The following is an 18,193-nucleotide window of genomic DNA, read 5'->3' on the forward strand; positions in this document are numbered from 1 at the left end:
GAGCCCCGGCTGCTGATCGGATCGGTACTGAAGGGGGGGGGGGGGGGGGGGTGACAGTACATTCTAAGGCTATATTCACACTGCTGTTGCCCGCCCGTACCGTACCGTAACGTAGCGGGCAACGGCAGTGCACGGGGAGAGGAGGAGAAGGAGATACATGGTGCACTCCATAGAGTGCACTCTATGCACTCCATAGAGATACATGGTGCACGGCGCCGTATTACGGGAAAAGATAGGACAGGTCCTATCTTTTTCCCGGGTACGGAGCGGTACGGTGCCGCACGTGTGCTGCACTGTACCGCTCACATAGGGCGCCGTGCGCCCATTGCCGTCTATGGAGGACGTATATCGGCCATATATACGTCGGCCGTATATACGTCCTCCATACAGTAGTGTGAATGTAGCCTTAGTGCGACTGCTAGTCCACCATATTTCGATTAGGTCAGTTGTTGGAGATGAATAGTGTGACTTTACTCTTGCAAGTGTAAGTTGAGTGAAAAAGTAATTTGGGTTGGACACTTACGTCTTGATGTTTTCATGATAAACCTTTGTGTCTGAAGGCTGGTTATAAAGTGGCTGCAAAGACAACAAAACCTTATGGTTAGAAAAACATGGCCGCTTTAATCAGTGCAAGAGAAACAAAGAGAAAACGCCAATACTTTTCATGCAGTCCGATCGGAATATATTATTCCATGACTAAGGCAATGAAAAGGGAAACAGGACATTATACACCAAAGTATAACTCAGAAATCAAAGCCATACAGAGCACTTCCCGTGGAGTGCAAAGGCCACAAGTAACAAGACAAATTACTAGGTCCGGCACAAAGGCTCTGCCGGCGTCTACATTCACAAGTTTTTGCCAGTCAAATGACCAGCATTAAAGTTGAGGCGACTCAGTTTTCAAGTCTGAGAATATTCTGATTTACATAAAAATAATGAGTGGGGGGAAAATATTTAAAAAAAAAAAAATGTACAATTTCACTGGTAAAACACAGCAAATTACAGGCCTGAAGTAGCAGCATGCTAAAGTGCACATTAGCCAGAAGAATGAAGGAAAAAAAGTGAAAGGACAAGCGCAGCACTTAGAGATACTGAATGGATTTTCTCCCATTTCTACCGTCTTTAAAGTGACCCTTCACATCCGAATGAAGGCAAGAAATACAAGCGAGTTTAAAAATAGACTTGGTCATTAGATGTTACCCCATTAAACCACCAGCCCCCTCATGTAGGGTATGAAGAGTCCTTTCTAGAATCTCCTCTATCATGTGTACAATTTATAGTCCAGAATCTCCTCTCATCTGCCCCATTTACCTATATATAAAGTCATGGGAAAACGATCTAAGGAGATATTTCGCCTAAGTCCAGTTTAGAGGCCGCATCACTTTCAAACGCCCCTACGATCATTTCTATTGTACCTAGAAAAGATTATCTGGTGTCATATTAAAAAGATAAAAATCTCATCTTTCTGACTACATCAGGATTGTGGTTCTTTGAGCTACAGAACCAGAGATACAGGCTTACAAAACCATTGATGGGTACTGGATCTTTTTCTGCAGCTTACATTGCCAACTCTGGTTCTGTAGATCACAGAGCCCCCCCAGGGGCAATTCTGAAAGGAGAGATTCTTATCTTTAATATGACACCAAAATGTTTGGTGGATGCTATAGAATCGCTTACATGGGAACTCTGCGGATCAATCATTCTGAACCCTGTGCACCGCAATATAGAAGTAAAATATCAGACATTACTTACCAGCTCTACTTTTGGGCCAAGGCCTTCTAAAATCTTATGCGCTTCCTCCGCTTTTTTCTGCAAGACACAATATTTTAAAGTTCTTAACAAGAAAAAAAAAAACATATATGCATTCTATCATTTCCATCCATTTAGCGCACGGTTGAATTTAAATTATGTAATGCAAGGGAGAACAGAGCGCCCAATATAGGTTTTCTCAAAAATAGAGCAAAGAAATGAAGGGGCGTCACACTGGAATCAAATGTTACGGCGATTTATCTTTTTGGCGCATATGTATCTAATGACGGTATAATACAGAGAATGCCATTATTCCATTATAAGAGGGATGGACGGATAGAGTGATCGGTGCAGCCTCTGAAGCTGCAGCAAGCCTTTCAGGATTGGCATAATTTGTCAGATTTCTGTCCCCTGGAAGTAAACATAGAAGCTTACTATAGAACAGTGATGGCGAACCTTTTAGAGGCCGAGTGCCCAAACTACAACAAAGACCCACTTATTTATCGCAAAGTGCCAACACAGAAATTTAATTTGTGATTTATACTCCCTTCTTCATTGTTACCAGCACCTGAGGACACCAACAAAGCAGAAAATAATCCCAGGTAGAGCTGTCACTTTAATATAGCTCTGTGCACAGCAAGTACTGGGCTGTCTGGGACTGTAGGAAGATACCTGGAGTCATCTCTGGTGATGGCCCGGGTGCCCACAGAAAGGGCTCTGAGTGCCACCTCTGGCACCAGTGCCATAGGTTAGCCATCACTGCTATAGAAGAACAACAAGCAGAAATCTAGAAAACCGTGAGGAATTGATACAATTTACCATTATACTTCCTGTATAACTTTTTATAATACAAACAATAACATTAATTTTCTTAAAAGGGAACACCCTTTAACCGTCGATCAGACTTTTTACCAGTTTTTTTTTTTTTAAGGAATGACATTTTCATATTAAAAAAAATAAAATAATAGAAAGCCGTTCGTCACCAACAAGGAACTAAGAAATACCCAGTCCAATCTGGGAAGAATGCCGAAATAACCCTGGGGTTACATAGAAACTTTTCCAGCATGGCAACTGTAGGTGCAACAAATGCACATCATGAAGATAGTATCCCAACAATACAATACAAGTTTCACTGTTGTCTACCAAAATCAACTGGTTTTTGTTCCATTTTGAAAATGCATTTCTACAAAGATGACATTTTCGCGTTAATATGACAGAAATTGTTAAAAAAAACAAACAAAAAAAAACAAAAACATCACCGGCTTGTACTTGTACTTAAAAGTTGCTGCGTACTTGTTGTGGCATAGGGGGATACAACAGTATGAATAGGCTAAGTGCCCAGAGGGGAGGGGGGCTCTCAATCCAGTCTGGTTTCGTCTGTTTCGGTCCTTTTACAAGAGGTGGGAACAAAGCCCATCTAAAATTGGAAACCCATTGATCAACTGATTCATGGCAACAGCATGAAAGAAAACTGAGCGATTCTCCAGTACTGCAACTCAAGGGTTGTCCGGAGGTTGAAAAACATGGCTGCTGCCTTCCAAAAACATCGCCAAACCCGACCATGGCTTGTGCAGGTCCTGCAGCTCTGCTGGACGGCGATGAATGGTAGTAGTGGAGATTTGTAGCATGTTATCCATGGAGAGAAATCAGGAGATACCCGTGTATATGATGTGAGCTTTGTAGAATACTAGTTCTCTTCTAAGATGTATGAAACTGAAAATTCCCAGCATTTTATTACACACTAGATCAGGGGTCCCCAAACTACGGCCCGCGGGCCGCATCGTTTCTATGCGGCCCCCGGCAGTCGGGCAGGGGCTTCCGTCCGTCCGGACAGGAAGCTCCTGCCCGTCACAGTATAGTGCTCGATGCGGCCGGAAACGGCCGCTCGAGCACTATTATTGCAGGTGGAGCGATGTGGCCGGGAAACCACCCCGGCGCACATCGCTCTTTTAACCTGCATGCGCGGCCGCGTGATGACGTCATCACGCGGGCGCGCACCTTTTCCTGTCCGGCAGCCGCGAGAAGAAAGAAGACGCTGAGGCCAGAGGTAAGTACAGGGTTTTTTAATTTTTTTTAAACAGCAATAAAAACATTGTGCCAGCGGGAGGCCCTAATATATGAAATAATTCATTATGGGAGCATCATATAAAACAACTAATGGTGGGTGGGGGGCATATAAAACAACTAATGGTGGGTGGGGGGCATATAAAACAACTAATGGTGGGTGGGGGGCATATAAAACAACTAATGGTGGGTGGGGGGCATATAAAACAACTAATGGTGGGGGGCATATAAAACAACTAATGGTGGGGGGCATATAAAACAACCAATGGTGGGGGGCATATAAAACAACCAATGGTGGGGGGCATATAAAACAACCAATGGTGGGGGGCATATAAAACAACCAATGGTGGGGGGCATATAAAACAACTAATGGTGGGGGGCATATAAAATAACTAATGGTGGGGGGAATATAAAATAACTAATGGTGGGGGGGGAAGACATAAAATAACTAATGGTGGGGGGGGGGAAGACATAAAATAACTAATGGTGGGGGGGGAACATAAAATAACTAATGGTGGGGGGGGGGGGGGAACATAAAATAACTAATGGTGGGGGGGGACATAAAATAACTAATGGTGGGGGGGGAACATAAAATAACTAATGGTGGGGGGCATATAAAATAACTAATGGTGGGGGGAACATAAAATAACTAATGGTGGGGGGAACATAAAATAACTAATGGTGGGGGGAACATAAAATAACTAATGGTGGGGGGGGGACATAAAATAACTAATGGTGGGGGGGGGACATAAAATAACTAATGGTGGGGGGGGAACATAAAATAACTAATGGTGGGGGGCATATAAAATAACTAATGGTGGGGGGGACATAAAATAACTAATGGTGGGGGGAACATAAAATAACTAATGGTGGGGGGGGACATAAAATAACTAATGGTGGGGGGGGACATAAAATAACTAATGGTGGGGGGGGAACATAAAATAACTAATGGTGGGGGGCATATAAAATAACTAATGGTGGGGGGGACATAAAATAACTAATGGTGGAGGGGCCATAAAATAACTAATGGTGGAGGGGCAACATATTCAATAATTAATGGAGAGGGGTCCCAGTATATTAATAATTAATTGACCCAATTAATTAATTCATTGGGCCAGTATATAAAATAGTTCACAAGGGGGTGCAGTATATTAAATAATTGAGGGGGGGGGCAGTGTATTACAGATGCGGTCACGTGTACCGCTATTTATCCGGCCCTCCAACGGTCTGAGAGGGACAATGAACGGCCCCCTATGTAAAAAGTTTGGGGACCCCTGCACTAGATAGTGATCAGTGGATATAAAAAAATAAAAACTTTAAAAGGAAATATACCATTGTGAACCAGACATGCCTAGAATGCTGTAGCGACACGGAGGCAAAAACATATCTTGTTTAATCCCTGAACCGAGTGGTTGCTCAAAAAACAATTGTAAAATTCAGGACCTTGGAAAAGCTGGGTGCAAACTGGCTGCCATAAACACATTACTTCCATAGATACAAAAGCTTCCAGAACTGTCCAGAAAGGACTAATCAAACTGAACTGGATGATTCATACATAGCAGCTGGGGAATGGTGCAGCGATTGATTACTTCTGCCTGTCAGGGACAACAAAGTGAATACAGAGTTCTCTGGAACAGTGCATAATTAGGGTAAGGGGAGGGCGCCGGGGCAGCCACAGGAGTGACAGAGCCTCATTATCATAATTGTATAATAGTTTTTTCAGCAAACCACTCAGTTCAGGGATTAAACAAGATATGTTTCTTCATCAGTGTAGCTACAGCATTCTCAAGGCATGCTTGGTACATAATGCATAAAGACAAATGCTAGATTTCCTTTAAAACAAAAGATTGATAAAAACAGGGACACATTTACAACAGGAAGGCAATAAACAGACCAAAAACTTGTCAGTTGGACCAGAGAGTTCTGGCACTTATCGGCTTGTGGCCTCTAGGTCATAGATAGGGGGTCCTGAATCTGGTAGGGATATTAAGACCACTTTGTAAGGTGTTGAATTAATTTATGCTCCCATTCTTTCTTTTCCCTCTGTGTCTTGAAATGTCCCATTAAAAAAAGTAATTTGCAAATCTTCCATAGTGTGGTCCTCTGGGAGATCTTTCAATTTTAATGTCAGATCGGTGCAAGTTCATGCGAGTCCCAACATAAAGGCCTGTGGTCGGACACAGTTCACACATAATACGTATACACCATTGGAAGACCTACAGGAAAACGTCCTCTTGATGGTATGTACCAGCTGAGATTGAGGTTACAGGGTCAGCCATTCAAATGTACCAACACATTTTGCACCCTTTTTCTGGTGGTGAGGTGCCATTTCTGAAGGGGGACTAAGGGCACTGCGGACAACTAGAGGTTTCGGGTTTGGTGGTTGCTGGAAGGAAAGGAGATGAGGGACTGAGAATATTTATTTTAGTCTTGCATCTTTATGTAGACTCAGTTGGAGCTCCCTGGCAATATATGACCATAGCCCTACCCATTATCAGGAGGGGAGGTGTTTTTTGGAAGAGGGAATCCATGTTTTTCAACATTCTTAAATACTCAGCTACTTTTCAATCAATCACTCTGCTGCCTCTCCGGACTCTTAAAATCAATGACTGATCCCATGGGGAGGTCATTCTAAAATCAGATTAAAACTGGAAACTGCTTGAATATATAAAAGTTAAAGGTCCCTGTGTAACCATACCTTTGTGTGTTATAGTTGCAGCAGGAATGTGAAAAACGCATTTATATTCCACGAATGTAGCTGGACTAGGAGCACTCTGCTGACTACAGACAGCCCAAAGCACAGATTAAGGATTGCAAATAGTCACAGCTGTAGCAGCTTCTGTTTGAACACTACAGCAGTTACTCAGGAAGGGAGGAGCTGCGCTCCACATAAATACCATATGAGAAAATGGCAGTCAATGATTTTTTTTTTTTTTTTAAATTAATATAATATTCGTCAAACCAAATATTTATTTGGCTTTCCCGTTACCCAGCATTATTGTCAGGCACTCTCTCAAGTTAAAAAAAAAAACAAACAAAGAAAAACAAAAAACACAAGGCTCTCTCTCAATTTCAGCCAAAGAAATGTTGAAAACCACATACTTAGAATGTAATCCAAGGAGCAAAATCCCTTAACTTCACATGTATATTATAGCGTCAGTTCAACCCAACTGGGAAATAAATTGCCAAACAAATGCAGTATCTATGAAGACCAACATACCAAACCCAAACACATAAATAACCTAAAGGAAATGAGCCGCCGCTCCACAATTACTGCTACATCAAGGACATGATCGTTCTGGCATAGACACAGCTTCTCAATCCAATTTCCTCTAATTATAGCCCTGGTACCGGCAACGTAATTAGACAATTAGAATATTTACACACATCCTGGTGAATGCAAACATCACAGAATAGCAGAGGTACGCTCCGACCCAATGTAAACAGCCAGGAGTGCTCTGCCGTCTCAAAGGTGCGGCGCCATAGCAGCAGGACCAGAGAGGAGAACACGTCTACTCACCCGGTTCTCATCGTAAATGATTTGGACTATGCTGCGATGTTTCTGTTCCACAGGTGGAGGGGAGACGGGCTTCTCAGGCTCCGGAGGTTTGGCTGCTTCTTCTTCAAGCTGTTGCTAAGTTACACAAGAGGGGAGAAAGAAAAAAAATCTCAATCATACAAGGAAAAACTCCAATCAGCGTCTGGTCGGAGAGAGGAGCAACAGTTGGTTCACATTCCTGGATTTTGGGTTAAGGGCTGCACAGTGACAGACGTGGGGGAAGGGGAGTCAGGTATGTATATGTGCGTGTACGTATGCAGGAGATTATATAATGGGTGTGTGTGCACATGTACGTATATGTGCATGACCGTATGTAAATGCCACTAATGCACATATGTAAATTATATACTATAATTTATGTACGTGCATGTACAAACGCACATGCATATATTATACACACACACACACAAATTCCCATCAGAAATACAGTTATATAAAATACTGATTATGTCTAATACCTGTTTCTTCTTTAATTTCTGGATCTGTTGCTCGACTTTTGCGATTTCTCTATCCACCCTGTCCATACTCTGGATCAGTTCTTCTTTAGACAGTTTGGAGGGGGACGCGTCCTGGTCGTCGTTAGGTTGGCCGGATATGGGGGATGAGGGTGCCTCATGTTTGCCGGACAGGCCCTGTTCCTTTAAAATATAAAACATTGGTTACAATGAGCAGTGATTGAATGTGAGGAATAGGCAGCAACATTAGTGGGAGATTTACCAAGCCAAATGTACAAAACTTCTGGGGGTATTTATTAAAATAATAATTTAAATATTTAATGATTTATTTTACACAATTTCTGCATTCTGAACAACAAAGGCTTAGCAGGAAAGGATGCTACATCCAGCCACCTCAGTCACGGTAGCCGCTGGATATGTCCTGCCTACACTGCTCACTATAGTACAGGAGCAGGGGAAAAAAAACAGCACAGAGAAATCACTTTACTTATAGAGTAACTGTAAAGGTTTTTTTATTTTTCACAAATGAATAGCTCTTGGGATGTAATATACGTATATACGCCCCCCATACAGTAGTGAGAATGTAGCCTAAGGGCAGAGACTGACATATTAGTCTCCGCCCACTTCACCTCTGGTGAGAAAGATTTTTGTCAAACACTTTTACAACAGAAAATACCACAACTTTGGAAAGAGAAGGCCGAGTAGCACAAAGTAGGCCTCGTTCTGTTTGTTTTCAAAGGGGAAATCACATATAATAATTAGAATTAAAAATCACTATAGCTTTACAGTTACTTTTATTACCTGCACAATTTCTATAAAAACTGGACTATGGCTTTTTCTAGTAACTGAGGGTCACAGCAGCCTACCCCAACCAATAGGAAATGTTATCCTCTATCCACGGGACCACAAAAAAACATTGGGCAACTGATCTTGGTAGAAAAAAAAAAAATCCTTCTTACAATAAACTTATTTTTTAAAACACAAAACTTCAGTACACTGGGTAGTAAGGAGTGCAGACAGGTATTTTCTTATGTGACGCAAGTACAATTATACAGAAAACCTTCAGGAGAGACGGGTTAGAAAATGGCAGCCTACCTTTTTAATATCCCCTTGTGCTCGGAGTCCCTCCTGGATGGTTGATACGAGAGGTACAACAGAAGCAACGCGGTAGTGAGAGTCCACTTGTTCTAGCCGAGGTCTCTTTGACTCCAGCACCTCATGGTCGCTCTGAGCAGAGGAGTGGTATTGTTGCTCATACCCTGTCCGCCTGTCCTGGGGCCTGCAAAAACATTTCCATCAACACAATACGGAAAATAAAAATACATTGGAAGAAAAAAAAAATTACACTGCTGTCCCCTTAACAGATTTATGGCAGCATCCTTTAAGTCGATAACCCCTTTAAGCAGCATATTTGTTGACCCTGCTACAAGGATTACGATATGCCCTGCAGGCTTTTGGATACGATTTGGTTCTGTACATCCAGCAAGTCTGTGGCAAGTAACCAGCTACAACTACACCCCCAGTAAAACAAAACATCTTTTTTTTTTTTGCACAGAAAATGTAGAAGACTAAGAGTTTGGGCTTTCCGCAGTGAAATTCAGAGCGTGATACGGCAGGTTTCCTCTCTTAGCATTTTATAGGAGCATAAATTTGTGAAGATCCGCAGTGCAGGTACATTTACTTTTTTGCTCAGCGTCCGGACAGGATTTGTTAAAATCACATCCCCCTTTGCCACTTATTCACAAAGCAGCAGATGTTGCTCCCGCAGGACGGTCTGAGCACTAGAATTAATAATACGGTGGTAAATAAGGATTTTTAGTGGCTTCACATCATAGTAGACCTCTGTGACACGGAGACGCGCAGGAATGCCCGCTGCATTAATTAAAACGTTGGGATATTTTTTCAAACTTTCTTATCTGTTCCAGATTTTGGATTTATTAAGCAAGATAATTTCCAAACCAATATTTATCTACGGTGCGGCTACGAGGGGGATCTGCGTTACTAGAAGCCGCTCGGCACATTTCTGCGTAGCTTCAGGCGAAGTGGTCGGGGAGGATTGTTTTAGAAGGAAACCAGATTTGTCGAGCAAGCAATCTGATGGACCCGGAGAACATTCCAGTGCGGTTAGGAGCAGCGCTTTTCCACAAGAAAGAATTCCTGAAGCTTTTAAGCAATGTGACTACATGAATAACAGGCCCACCTTAGCAGGTAACCAAACTTTAGGTAAAAAAGTCCTACAGAAAATGAAGGTCCAGCTGAGACCACATACCCTGCTGCTAAACAGAGCGACAATTGTCCTGCAAAGTACAGAAAGGAATCAAAATGCCCCACGTCATCACACCATAAGAACTGAATGGGGAGTGTGGGGACCATGTACAAATAGGACTTTACCACAAAGACGACTCATTCCCTATTCTGTAGATAGGGGCCAAGTGTCCGAATGCAGAAGACATGACCTCTAGGGTACCAGTGATGTTTAGAATGGGTGTCTTGTGTCTAAAACCCCTAAATAGAGCACTGGTGCCCATCCTAAAACTGTGCACCAGTCATTTCTATGGGGAATATAGAAATAAAGACCGCAGAAAGTCCAACATTCAGAAAATAACTAAATTCATATGGGACTTACAGGCCCCATTCTTATAATTGGTGGATGTCCCAGCAGTCAGATCTCCAGCAATGAGACAATTACCACTATAGACCTTTCATCAAGTGAATTTAAGTCCCTCATAAAGGGCAATGTTCAAGAAAAGCAGGAATAAAAAGAAAATCGACTGACTTCTAGGGGTTGTGCCATATTACACACCTATTCCCCTAACGGAATATGGAAGAAGTATAAATTAATAGTAAAATCACTTAAATTTCTGCGTTTCCCCACACTGTCCACCTGGTCATCGGTAACCCTTACTAAGTCCCTTAGAGATAAATGTGTGTATAATGAAAAACCAAGGGAAGATATTATGGTTTATGTGAATAAGGGCGAACATGTGAGCATGTTTCAGGCTGTAAGACAACTGGCTGTTGCAGGATCCTTATTACATTAGCCCAAGGGCTAACAAACACACTGGACGACATTGCAAGGGACTAACTCAGTGCACTATATTGATAGATGATGCACAAAGTTCCTGTTTACCCGATATGCAGCAGAGCCAAAGCTAATGATTAGAGTGTGTTAGCGCTGCTGAATATCGGGGAAGCGGGAACCTTCTGCAATATATATTGATATGATGCAGGGTGGCCAATCCGTCACACACCACTTTTCATGGACTTATTATGCCCAGTGTGTTTTAGCCCTTAGGCTTGCTGTGGCCTGTTGTCTTACCACCAGATACAGAATGGCAAGAAGGGACAAGGCAGATCTCATTTTATACATTCACAGGAAACCTACCATTTGATTTAATGCATTATGAAGCAAACATACCTTGAGAATGCTGTAGCTACACTGATGTAGGATAATATCTTGTTTAATCCCTGTGCTGATGGGTTTTGCTGAAAAACTCATTGTAAAATTATGATAATGAAGCTCTGTCACTCAGCGTTTTTCCTTTAACAGTTATGCACTGCGCCAGAGGATGATGTAATCTCCCTGCCAGGCAGAATAATCAATCGCTGCACCATCCCCAAGCTTCTGTGTATGAGTGATCCAGCTCAGGTTGTTTACTCCTGTCTTAGTTGTAATGTGGATCCAGCTTTCCCGAGGTACTGGAATTTACAATTTTTTTTTTTCAGCAAAAAACCACTCAGCTCAGGCATTAAACAAGATATTATTCTACATCAGTGTAGCTACAGCAGTCTCAAGGTCATAATGCATCAAATGGTAACATTTTATTTAAAGACAGAACACAATGAAACATAAATCCTTGATAAATCAATACACATACTACTGACATTATAACAGCCCTTTAAGATGAAGACTCATAAAATAAGGTACTACTTAATAACATCATTATCAAGGCTACATCACTTACCGGTCTGATACGGGATGAAATTCTGAGAGCAGGGACGGCCGCCGTCTGAGCTGCTGTTGCTGCAAAGCTTCCAAGTGAGCATTTCGGTACTCGGGGATAGAAAAGTCCTAGATTGAAGAAATAAACACAAGTATGAATATAAACCTATAGAAGGCATGTTATAGAGCAGGAGGAGCTGAGCAGATTGTACATCATGGAGGCACATAGAGCAGAAGGAGGAGAGTACATAGTGTCCTATCTGCAGGCAGCACAGGAGGAGCGGAGCAGATTGCACATAGGGTCCTATTCTCCAGCACTCCAAACCTTTTCCAATCTTTCTCCCTCCGCTTTCATATTCAGGATACAGTTGTCATAGTTGAAGAAGTTTGGGTCAGATCTATAGCTACGGTTGCTCTGTCTCGCTAAGTGGATCTCTCTGTGATAGATTTATTTACTTATTATTTGGCATTTTAATTCTGCGCTGTGTGGAGTATGTTTTTTTTCCCTCCCCGTCCCAATCCTGTGCTGCAAACTCTCATGGATAAATCCCTAAAAACAATCCCCCCAGTGACCTTATCTGCATTTGCTCAGGATCCTCCCGCAGCTGCCGCTCTATCCCATGACAATACCGAGTTCTTTAAATAAATCCCGGTTACATAACTCCGTCCGGCAAGTTCACTAATGGCAGGATCGGATGAGCACTGAAGCAGAACAGGCACAGCACTTGCAGGCCCAACACATCTTGCCAAAACACACCCCTAGTCCCAGGCGCCGAAGTTCTGCTGAAAATCCATCTCCATTATGTAATCAGAGGAATCTACTTGGGGTGCCCCTCCCCAAATACATCATACAAAATGACCTGTATATGTTCATTACATTTTAACCTTTTGTGTTCCACATTAGTGGCCAATGGACAGGCTGTTCTCTATTTGCGGAGAATGAACGCTTGGTTGCAACAGCATAGAAAAAAAAATCCTTACAGGGGCTGTTTAACTCCAGTACAAAGCCACCATATGGGCGGAAAATTGAATTTTAAGTATTTTAATGCAAAACTGAATTCAAGCAGACCTACGTTTCATGAGCGCCAACCCCTTTAATAGAAACGGACGCAGTTTGTGTTGGTTAGCCGTCCCCTTTAACAACCTGAAAATACCAACGCATCTTTATCACACTCCCTTTTACTAGAGACACTTTTGCTGTGCAGCTTATATTAGGGATGACTGGTCACCTGTTCACTTGTCAATTTATTCCTAAAGTTTTAAGCAGAAAGTAAAAATGTTGCGTGAATAGAAGTAGATGAAATCATGCCACCATAGAGCGTACGTGCTTCACCTTTGTTTTGATGCCAGGGCTTACTGATGGGCAAGATTACCTTGTAGAGAACCGCGGTTTCCCCTCTGATAACTAATACATTTACTCCAGCTGCCCGCTTGTCCCTTTAATGCGAGTTGTAGGTAAAGGACGCCATTACACAACACAGATCCACTGCTCAGAGTAGGTTCTGCTGGTCCAGGCATATGAAATAGGATCGTAGAGATAGGGAGCGGTAGAGGACAGAGACATGTGATGTGTAAGATAACGTGTCATCACACCTACAAGATATGACGCATGGTCATGTGACTGGGTGACAAGGCGTCACACACAATATTAGTAAGGTGCTCGTTTTACAAAGTCTACACTATAATGCACCAAATTAGAAAAATGCACTCTTAAAGAGGTTTTCCCATGAAATAAAATTCTCAAATTTGAATCTAATCCCCTAGTGATGTTAACACAATAAAAACTAATTTTTAACCCTTTACAATTTTAGGCTATATTCACACTGCCGTTGCCCCTATGTTTCTATGGGGTACGGAGGGGTACGGTGTCACACGTGTGCTGCACCATACCGCTCCCATTGGGCGCCAAGGGCCCCCTGCAATGTATGGAGGGGGGCATATATCGGCCGTATATACGTCCCCCATCCGTTCATGTGAATGTAGCCTTACTCAGCTTTATTGCCGTTTTAGCTCCCATCATGCCATATCTGATATTATATATAATATTCATGAGCACTGGTAAAATGAAAGCCAAGCTGTGATTGGTCGCCACGGGCAACGACAAATATTCTGACAGCTTGATAAATGTGCCCCTATATTCGCGCAATTGTGTGCCCAACACGGGCTGCACACAGGGGAAAGTTTGCAGGCCGTTTCGGCAGTTTGGAGATGGGGGTGGGAGGACGGCCGGGAATGGGGCCATCACCTTGCTGCCCTCTGAATATATACACCACTTCCTCTCTCTCAGTCCTTAAGTCTGTTCTAATGGCGTCTCCGACTGTGGCTCTTTTTCTCACAGTCCGTCTTAACTGCATCGTGTGGACGCGCCCCAAGTAAAACTGCGTCATGAGTCTTGAGTTGGTTTTGGGCGCAGTTTGTTATTAAAACAAGCAAAAGACATGAAGTGAACAGATAAATGACATTTGTGGAATAGGTTTCCCCTTCAAAATCGAATTTACCTGTTCAATTCATGTCTTCCACTTGTAGAATTAATAAAACTAAGGGTAAGGGGAGGGAGCAGGAGGCGTCATGATCTCCTGCTGCAGCTCCTCCTACTCAGTGTTCAGGTATTAACCGACTAGGGTAATCAGAGGAATGTATTAGACCAAAACATAACCTTTAATGGATATATTAAATATTTTATTATAAAACAGGAGCTACGAAATGCACTAAAATGTCCCTCCACCATAATTAGAGCTGAAAAAGACAAACTCAAGTCCTATGCTCATTGGAGCAACTTGAGATCAGAAAATAATAAGCTTGCGGGCTAGAGCACTGTAATAATGCCGGTAGTGTAAGGTGCTATCCAAGGTGTATATGCTCTGCTGGTTTATGCCAACCCCTTTAACGGGTGACGTGCTGTTTTTGCGGCTAGTAAATGGTTGCGTGCGTGAAACCCATTAGTAAGGCAAGTTGCCAAGTGCAAAGCCCAGCAATCTCTGATACTATTGAATGGATTGACGCTACAAGCTCGATTTGCTGCTCTGCCCATTAGTAAGTCCAGGAACCGAGTTATCTTGATCGGTGGTGGTCCCAGTGGACATTCCCCCACTGATCAAATTTCTATCGCCCCAAATCATAAGGCTTTCTAACATGATTTCCATCACAGCCTTATAGCATGTCCGTACTATTCACTAGGGAAAATTATTTCACCAAATGGACATGTATATGCAGAGCACAGCTCTGTAAGGAATAGGAGACCCAGCAGATTTAGCTATTGGATCAGCGACTATCATCAAGCTCTGGAACCCGGTACTGTGCCATCCTGCAGCCCATAGACAATTCACTCTCACCAGGGAGGAAAACTCATCCAAGAACACAGCACTCACTAGGAAGTCTAACATTATTTCCCGGCCTGGACACTGAGCTTCTTTGAGGTAGGAATTGGAAGCATTTAGGCTACATTCACACTGCCGTTGCCCGCCCGTACCGTACCGTAGCGGGTAACGGCAGTGTACGAGGAGAGGAGGAGGAGGTGAGCGCAGCTCACCCCCGCCCCTCTCCATAGGAAGTAATGGGGCACGGTGCCGTATTACGGCAAAAGATAGGACAGGTCCTTTCTTTTTCCGGGTACGGTGCCGCACGTGTGCTGCACTGTACCGCTCCCGTATGGAGGACGTATATCGGCCTTATATACGTCGGCCGTATATACGTCCTCCATACGTTAGTGTGAATGTAGCCTTAGACTGCAAGACCATCGGTGGTGAATTTCTTGAGAAAAATGGAAGGAAAATGCAAATACATTTTTCAAACTGGGGAAAAAAAGTAAATGGTGGGTCCAGTTCCACCACACAGAGGTTGTTACAAGACTATTATTGTCCCAATCCACATAAATCAATAACATGATTGGTGGGTTCCCTGTAGTCATAAAGAGACCAGCGGGGCCAATTCTCACCAACTGATGGAGTTACAGTTCTGGGATGTGTCCTGCTGCTCCATTCAGAGCAGATGCCAATGCATTGAACTGAATTGAGCAGCAGGACACAACCCAATTCAAAACATTTGCTGAAGGAAGCAGCCAGACATGAATCTGTCCCATCACTTCACCAATTATTGAGAATGCGACCCACATTCTTGTGAATGACAGGGGTCCCAGTGTTCAGCCCCCCCCACTGATCAGATTGCTACCCACTATGTTGTGGAATGGGGGATGACAAAAATTAAGACAACCCCTTGTAAAATGGTGTCAATGCCGACATCCGAGAAGCTGAATGATACGATTTAAGAAATTAGACAAATTAGAAAGTCTCTCAAAAGTTACAAATTCCAAATCGTAAATGGTTCTGTTTTGGAAACATTGTTCCCAATCGGTACAGTGTAGGGAAATGGTTGGGCAACATGAAAAACCATGGGCATGGGTGAGGTTGGAAATCATCCTTACAGGGATTTGCATTTGAAGGCCACATTTACAAGTGTTTAGAATCTATAAACATCATGCAGGTTCCACTCTGGGTAAGGAATATGCAAGTTTATCAGGTACATTCCATTCCCAGAGTCCTAAGTGGAGCATGCATGGCCTTTAAGACGCTATATATTTGATGGTAAGGGTGGTCTTCACTAGAAATCTGCTTTGTTATGGAAATTGCCGTGTGAAGTGTAGTTCCTACTCAAAGATTAAAAGGGTTGTCCGTAGGTTCCTCAGAAAATCCCACCACACCATGAATATTGAAACTAAGCACCATGTGCAGAGGAGTTGAAATACCAGCACAAATCATGGTCAGGTGGGGCACCGTTTTTTGGAAGAAAAGCAGCTAAGTTTTTCAACCTCCAGACAACCCCTTTAAGGCAGAACTGAATAGCGTCATACTTCTGATGAATGAAGTAAACTACTGATCACCTGAACTATTATGGAGTGTGACCGATATTATCTCTTACAACAAAGCCATGGAAACACTGAATTCAAGAGGGAATAAGCAAAAACTGCCAAAGCCTTCAGTAGGCAAAGAGTTTTAATCTAGGGATTCCCTGCTCCACGGTGCTGTCGAGGCCAAGTGGTGATAAAATGGACTGAATTGGACTCCACAAATATAATAAATTATAAAACTTCCCTTTAAATGTCTGTAGCAGATGAGAATCCTGGAAACCCTATAGAAGACAATACTGGAGACCCCAGAGCAGTCCGGCTCCTCTTATCCTCCCTGCATCACACTGCAGCTTCCCCTCTCCTTCCCCTGGTCTGTGTCCTGTGCTGGTTGTATGCGGCAGCATCAGGACCCGAAGCAGATCTGTGCCAGGATCAGGAGAGGACCCGGGAGCAGTACAATACAGCTGACAAGTACTTACCATTCCTGGGTCCTCTCCTGCAGGTTCTCTGCTCTGGGTCCGGACCTCAGGGCATACAACCAGTGTCAGGAGACAGAGTCGGGTGGAAGGAGAGGACCAGGGAGCCGTGAGAACTTCTCAGCTGCGCTCCCCTCTACCCGAACTCCTGCACCAATGAATATCCGTTATGTTACATCAGTTATGGCAGTGCTCATTGGACTGCAGAGTCTGTGTCGTGGAGCTGGAGTCAGAGTCAAAGTTTGGAAAATTGAGTTGTTTGGCTTACCGACTCCACAGCCCTGCCTCTCCAGAAGCCACACACTCGGATACAAGGAGCTACACAGCAACAGAGGTGGGATTGACTTCTAGGTGTTTTGCAATCTCAGTTTCTTGGGAATAAGATTAAAACCACAATAAACATTCTCTCAGCAGAGATTCATTTATATCCCAGGCTCTGTTCACATCCATATGAGGGTTCACGTTTTATCAGAAAACACAATGCATTATCAGTCACATGGCTGACATCAACCATGCATTATACAACACCTATAATGGAGCATGTTGCCTTCATATCCGATCCATAGCCTGGAGGTAAGCCCCTCAACTATTAGCCATTTATTACATGTCCTGTGGATGCGTCAAATATAGATGGGGAAAACTTTAATGCCACAAACAAAATCTGTACGTCAATGCACTAGTTTTTCATGACTTGTTGACTCGTATAGGTGTTTTTGTATGTAAAGAGTAAAAATAGATGCACTACATAAAACCCCTTGGAAAGACTTAAAGGAGTTCTCCCGTAACAACAAGTTAGCTGCCCTTGCTGATCAATGAGGGCCTCACTGCTGGAAACCCCACAGATCATGATAACCCGGGGTCCAGTGTACCCCAGATGAACAGAGTAGTCAGTCGCACATGCGAATATATGGCACTGATGGAGATTGCTGAGTGCCACGCTTCGCTATCTCCGTCAGTTCTATAGACAGAGATAGGAGCGGCAGCTGCTCCATTATTGCGGAGTGCTGGCAGGGTACAAAAGACCACCATTCACATGATCCACGGAGGTCCCATCCTTAAAGGGATTTTCCCACGAATAAGTTAGTTGTTGAACGGTGGGGCTTT

At 43.2% G+C, this 18,193-nt stretch overlaps 1 protein-coding gene across 6 annotated transcripts in view; it reads right to left on the reverse strand.

Moving 5' to 3' along the window:
• The window catches only part of NCOR1 (nuclear receptor corepressor 1), an 82,597-nt gene that overhangs the window by 51,227 nt on the left and 13,177 nt on the right, over window positions 1-18,193 (reverse strand). For 5 of the 6 annotated variants that reach the window (XM_072138394.1, XM_072138396.1, XM_072138395.1 and 2 more), the window contains exons 3-8: window positions 11,793-11,899; window positions 8,923-9,106; window positions 7,831-8,010; window positions 7,334-7,447; window positions 1,753-1,809; window positions 524-576 (exon numbers count right to left, since the gene is read on the reverse strand). In XM_072138394.1, coding sequence (XP_071994495.1) covers window positions 524-576; window positions 1,753-1,809; window positions 7,334-7,447; window positions 7,831-8,010; window positions 8,923-9,106; window positions 11,793-11,899 — 695 coding nt within the window. The remainder of the gene's footprint in view (window positions 1-523; window positions 577-1,752; window positions 1,810-7,333; window positions 7,448-7,830; window positions 8,011-8,922; window positions 9,107-11,792; window positions 11,900-18,193) is intronic. The other variant, XM_072138393.1, reaches the window with a different exon arrangement.

The sequence above is a fragment of the Engystomops pustulosus genome, chromosome 2 (genome assembly GCF_040894005.1).
Source record: "Engystomops pustulosus chromosome 2, aEngPut4.maternal, whole genome shotgun sequence".
NCBI lineage: Eukaryota > Metazoa > Chordata > Amphibia > Anura > Leptodactylidae > Engystomops > Engystomops pustulosus.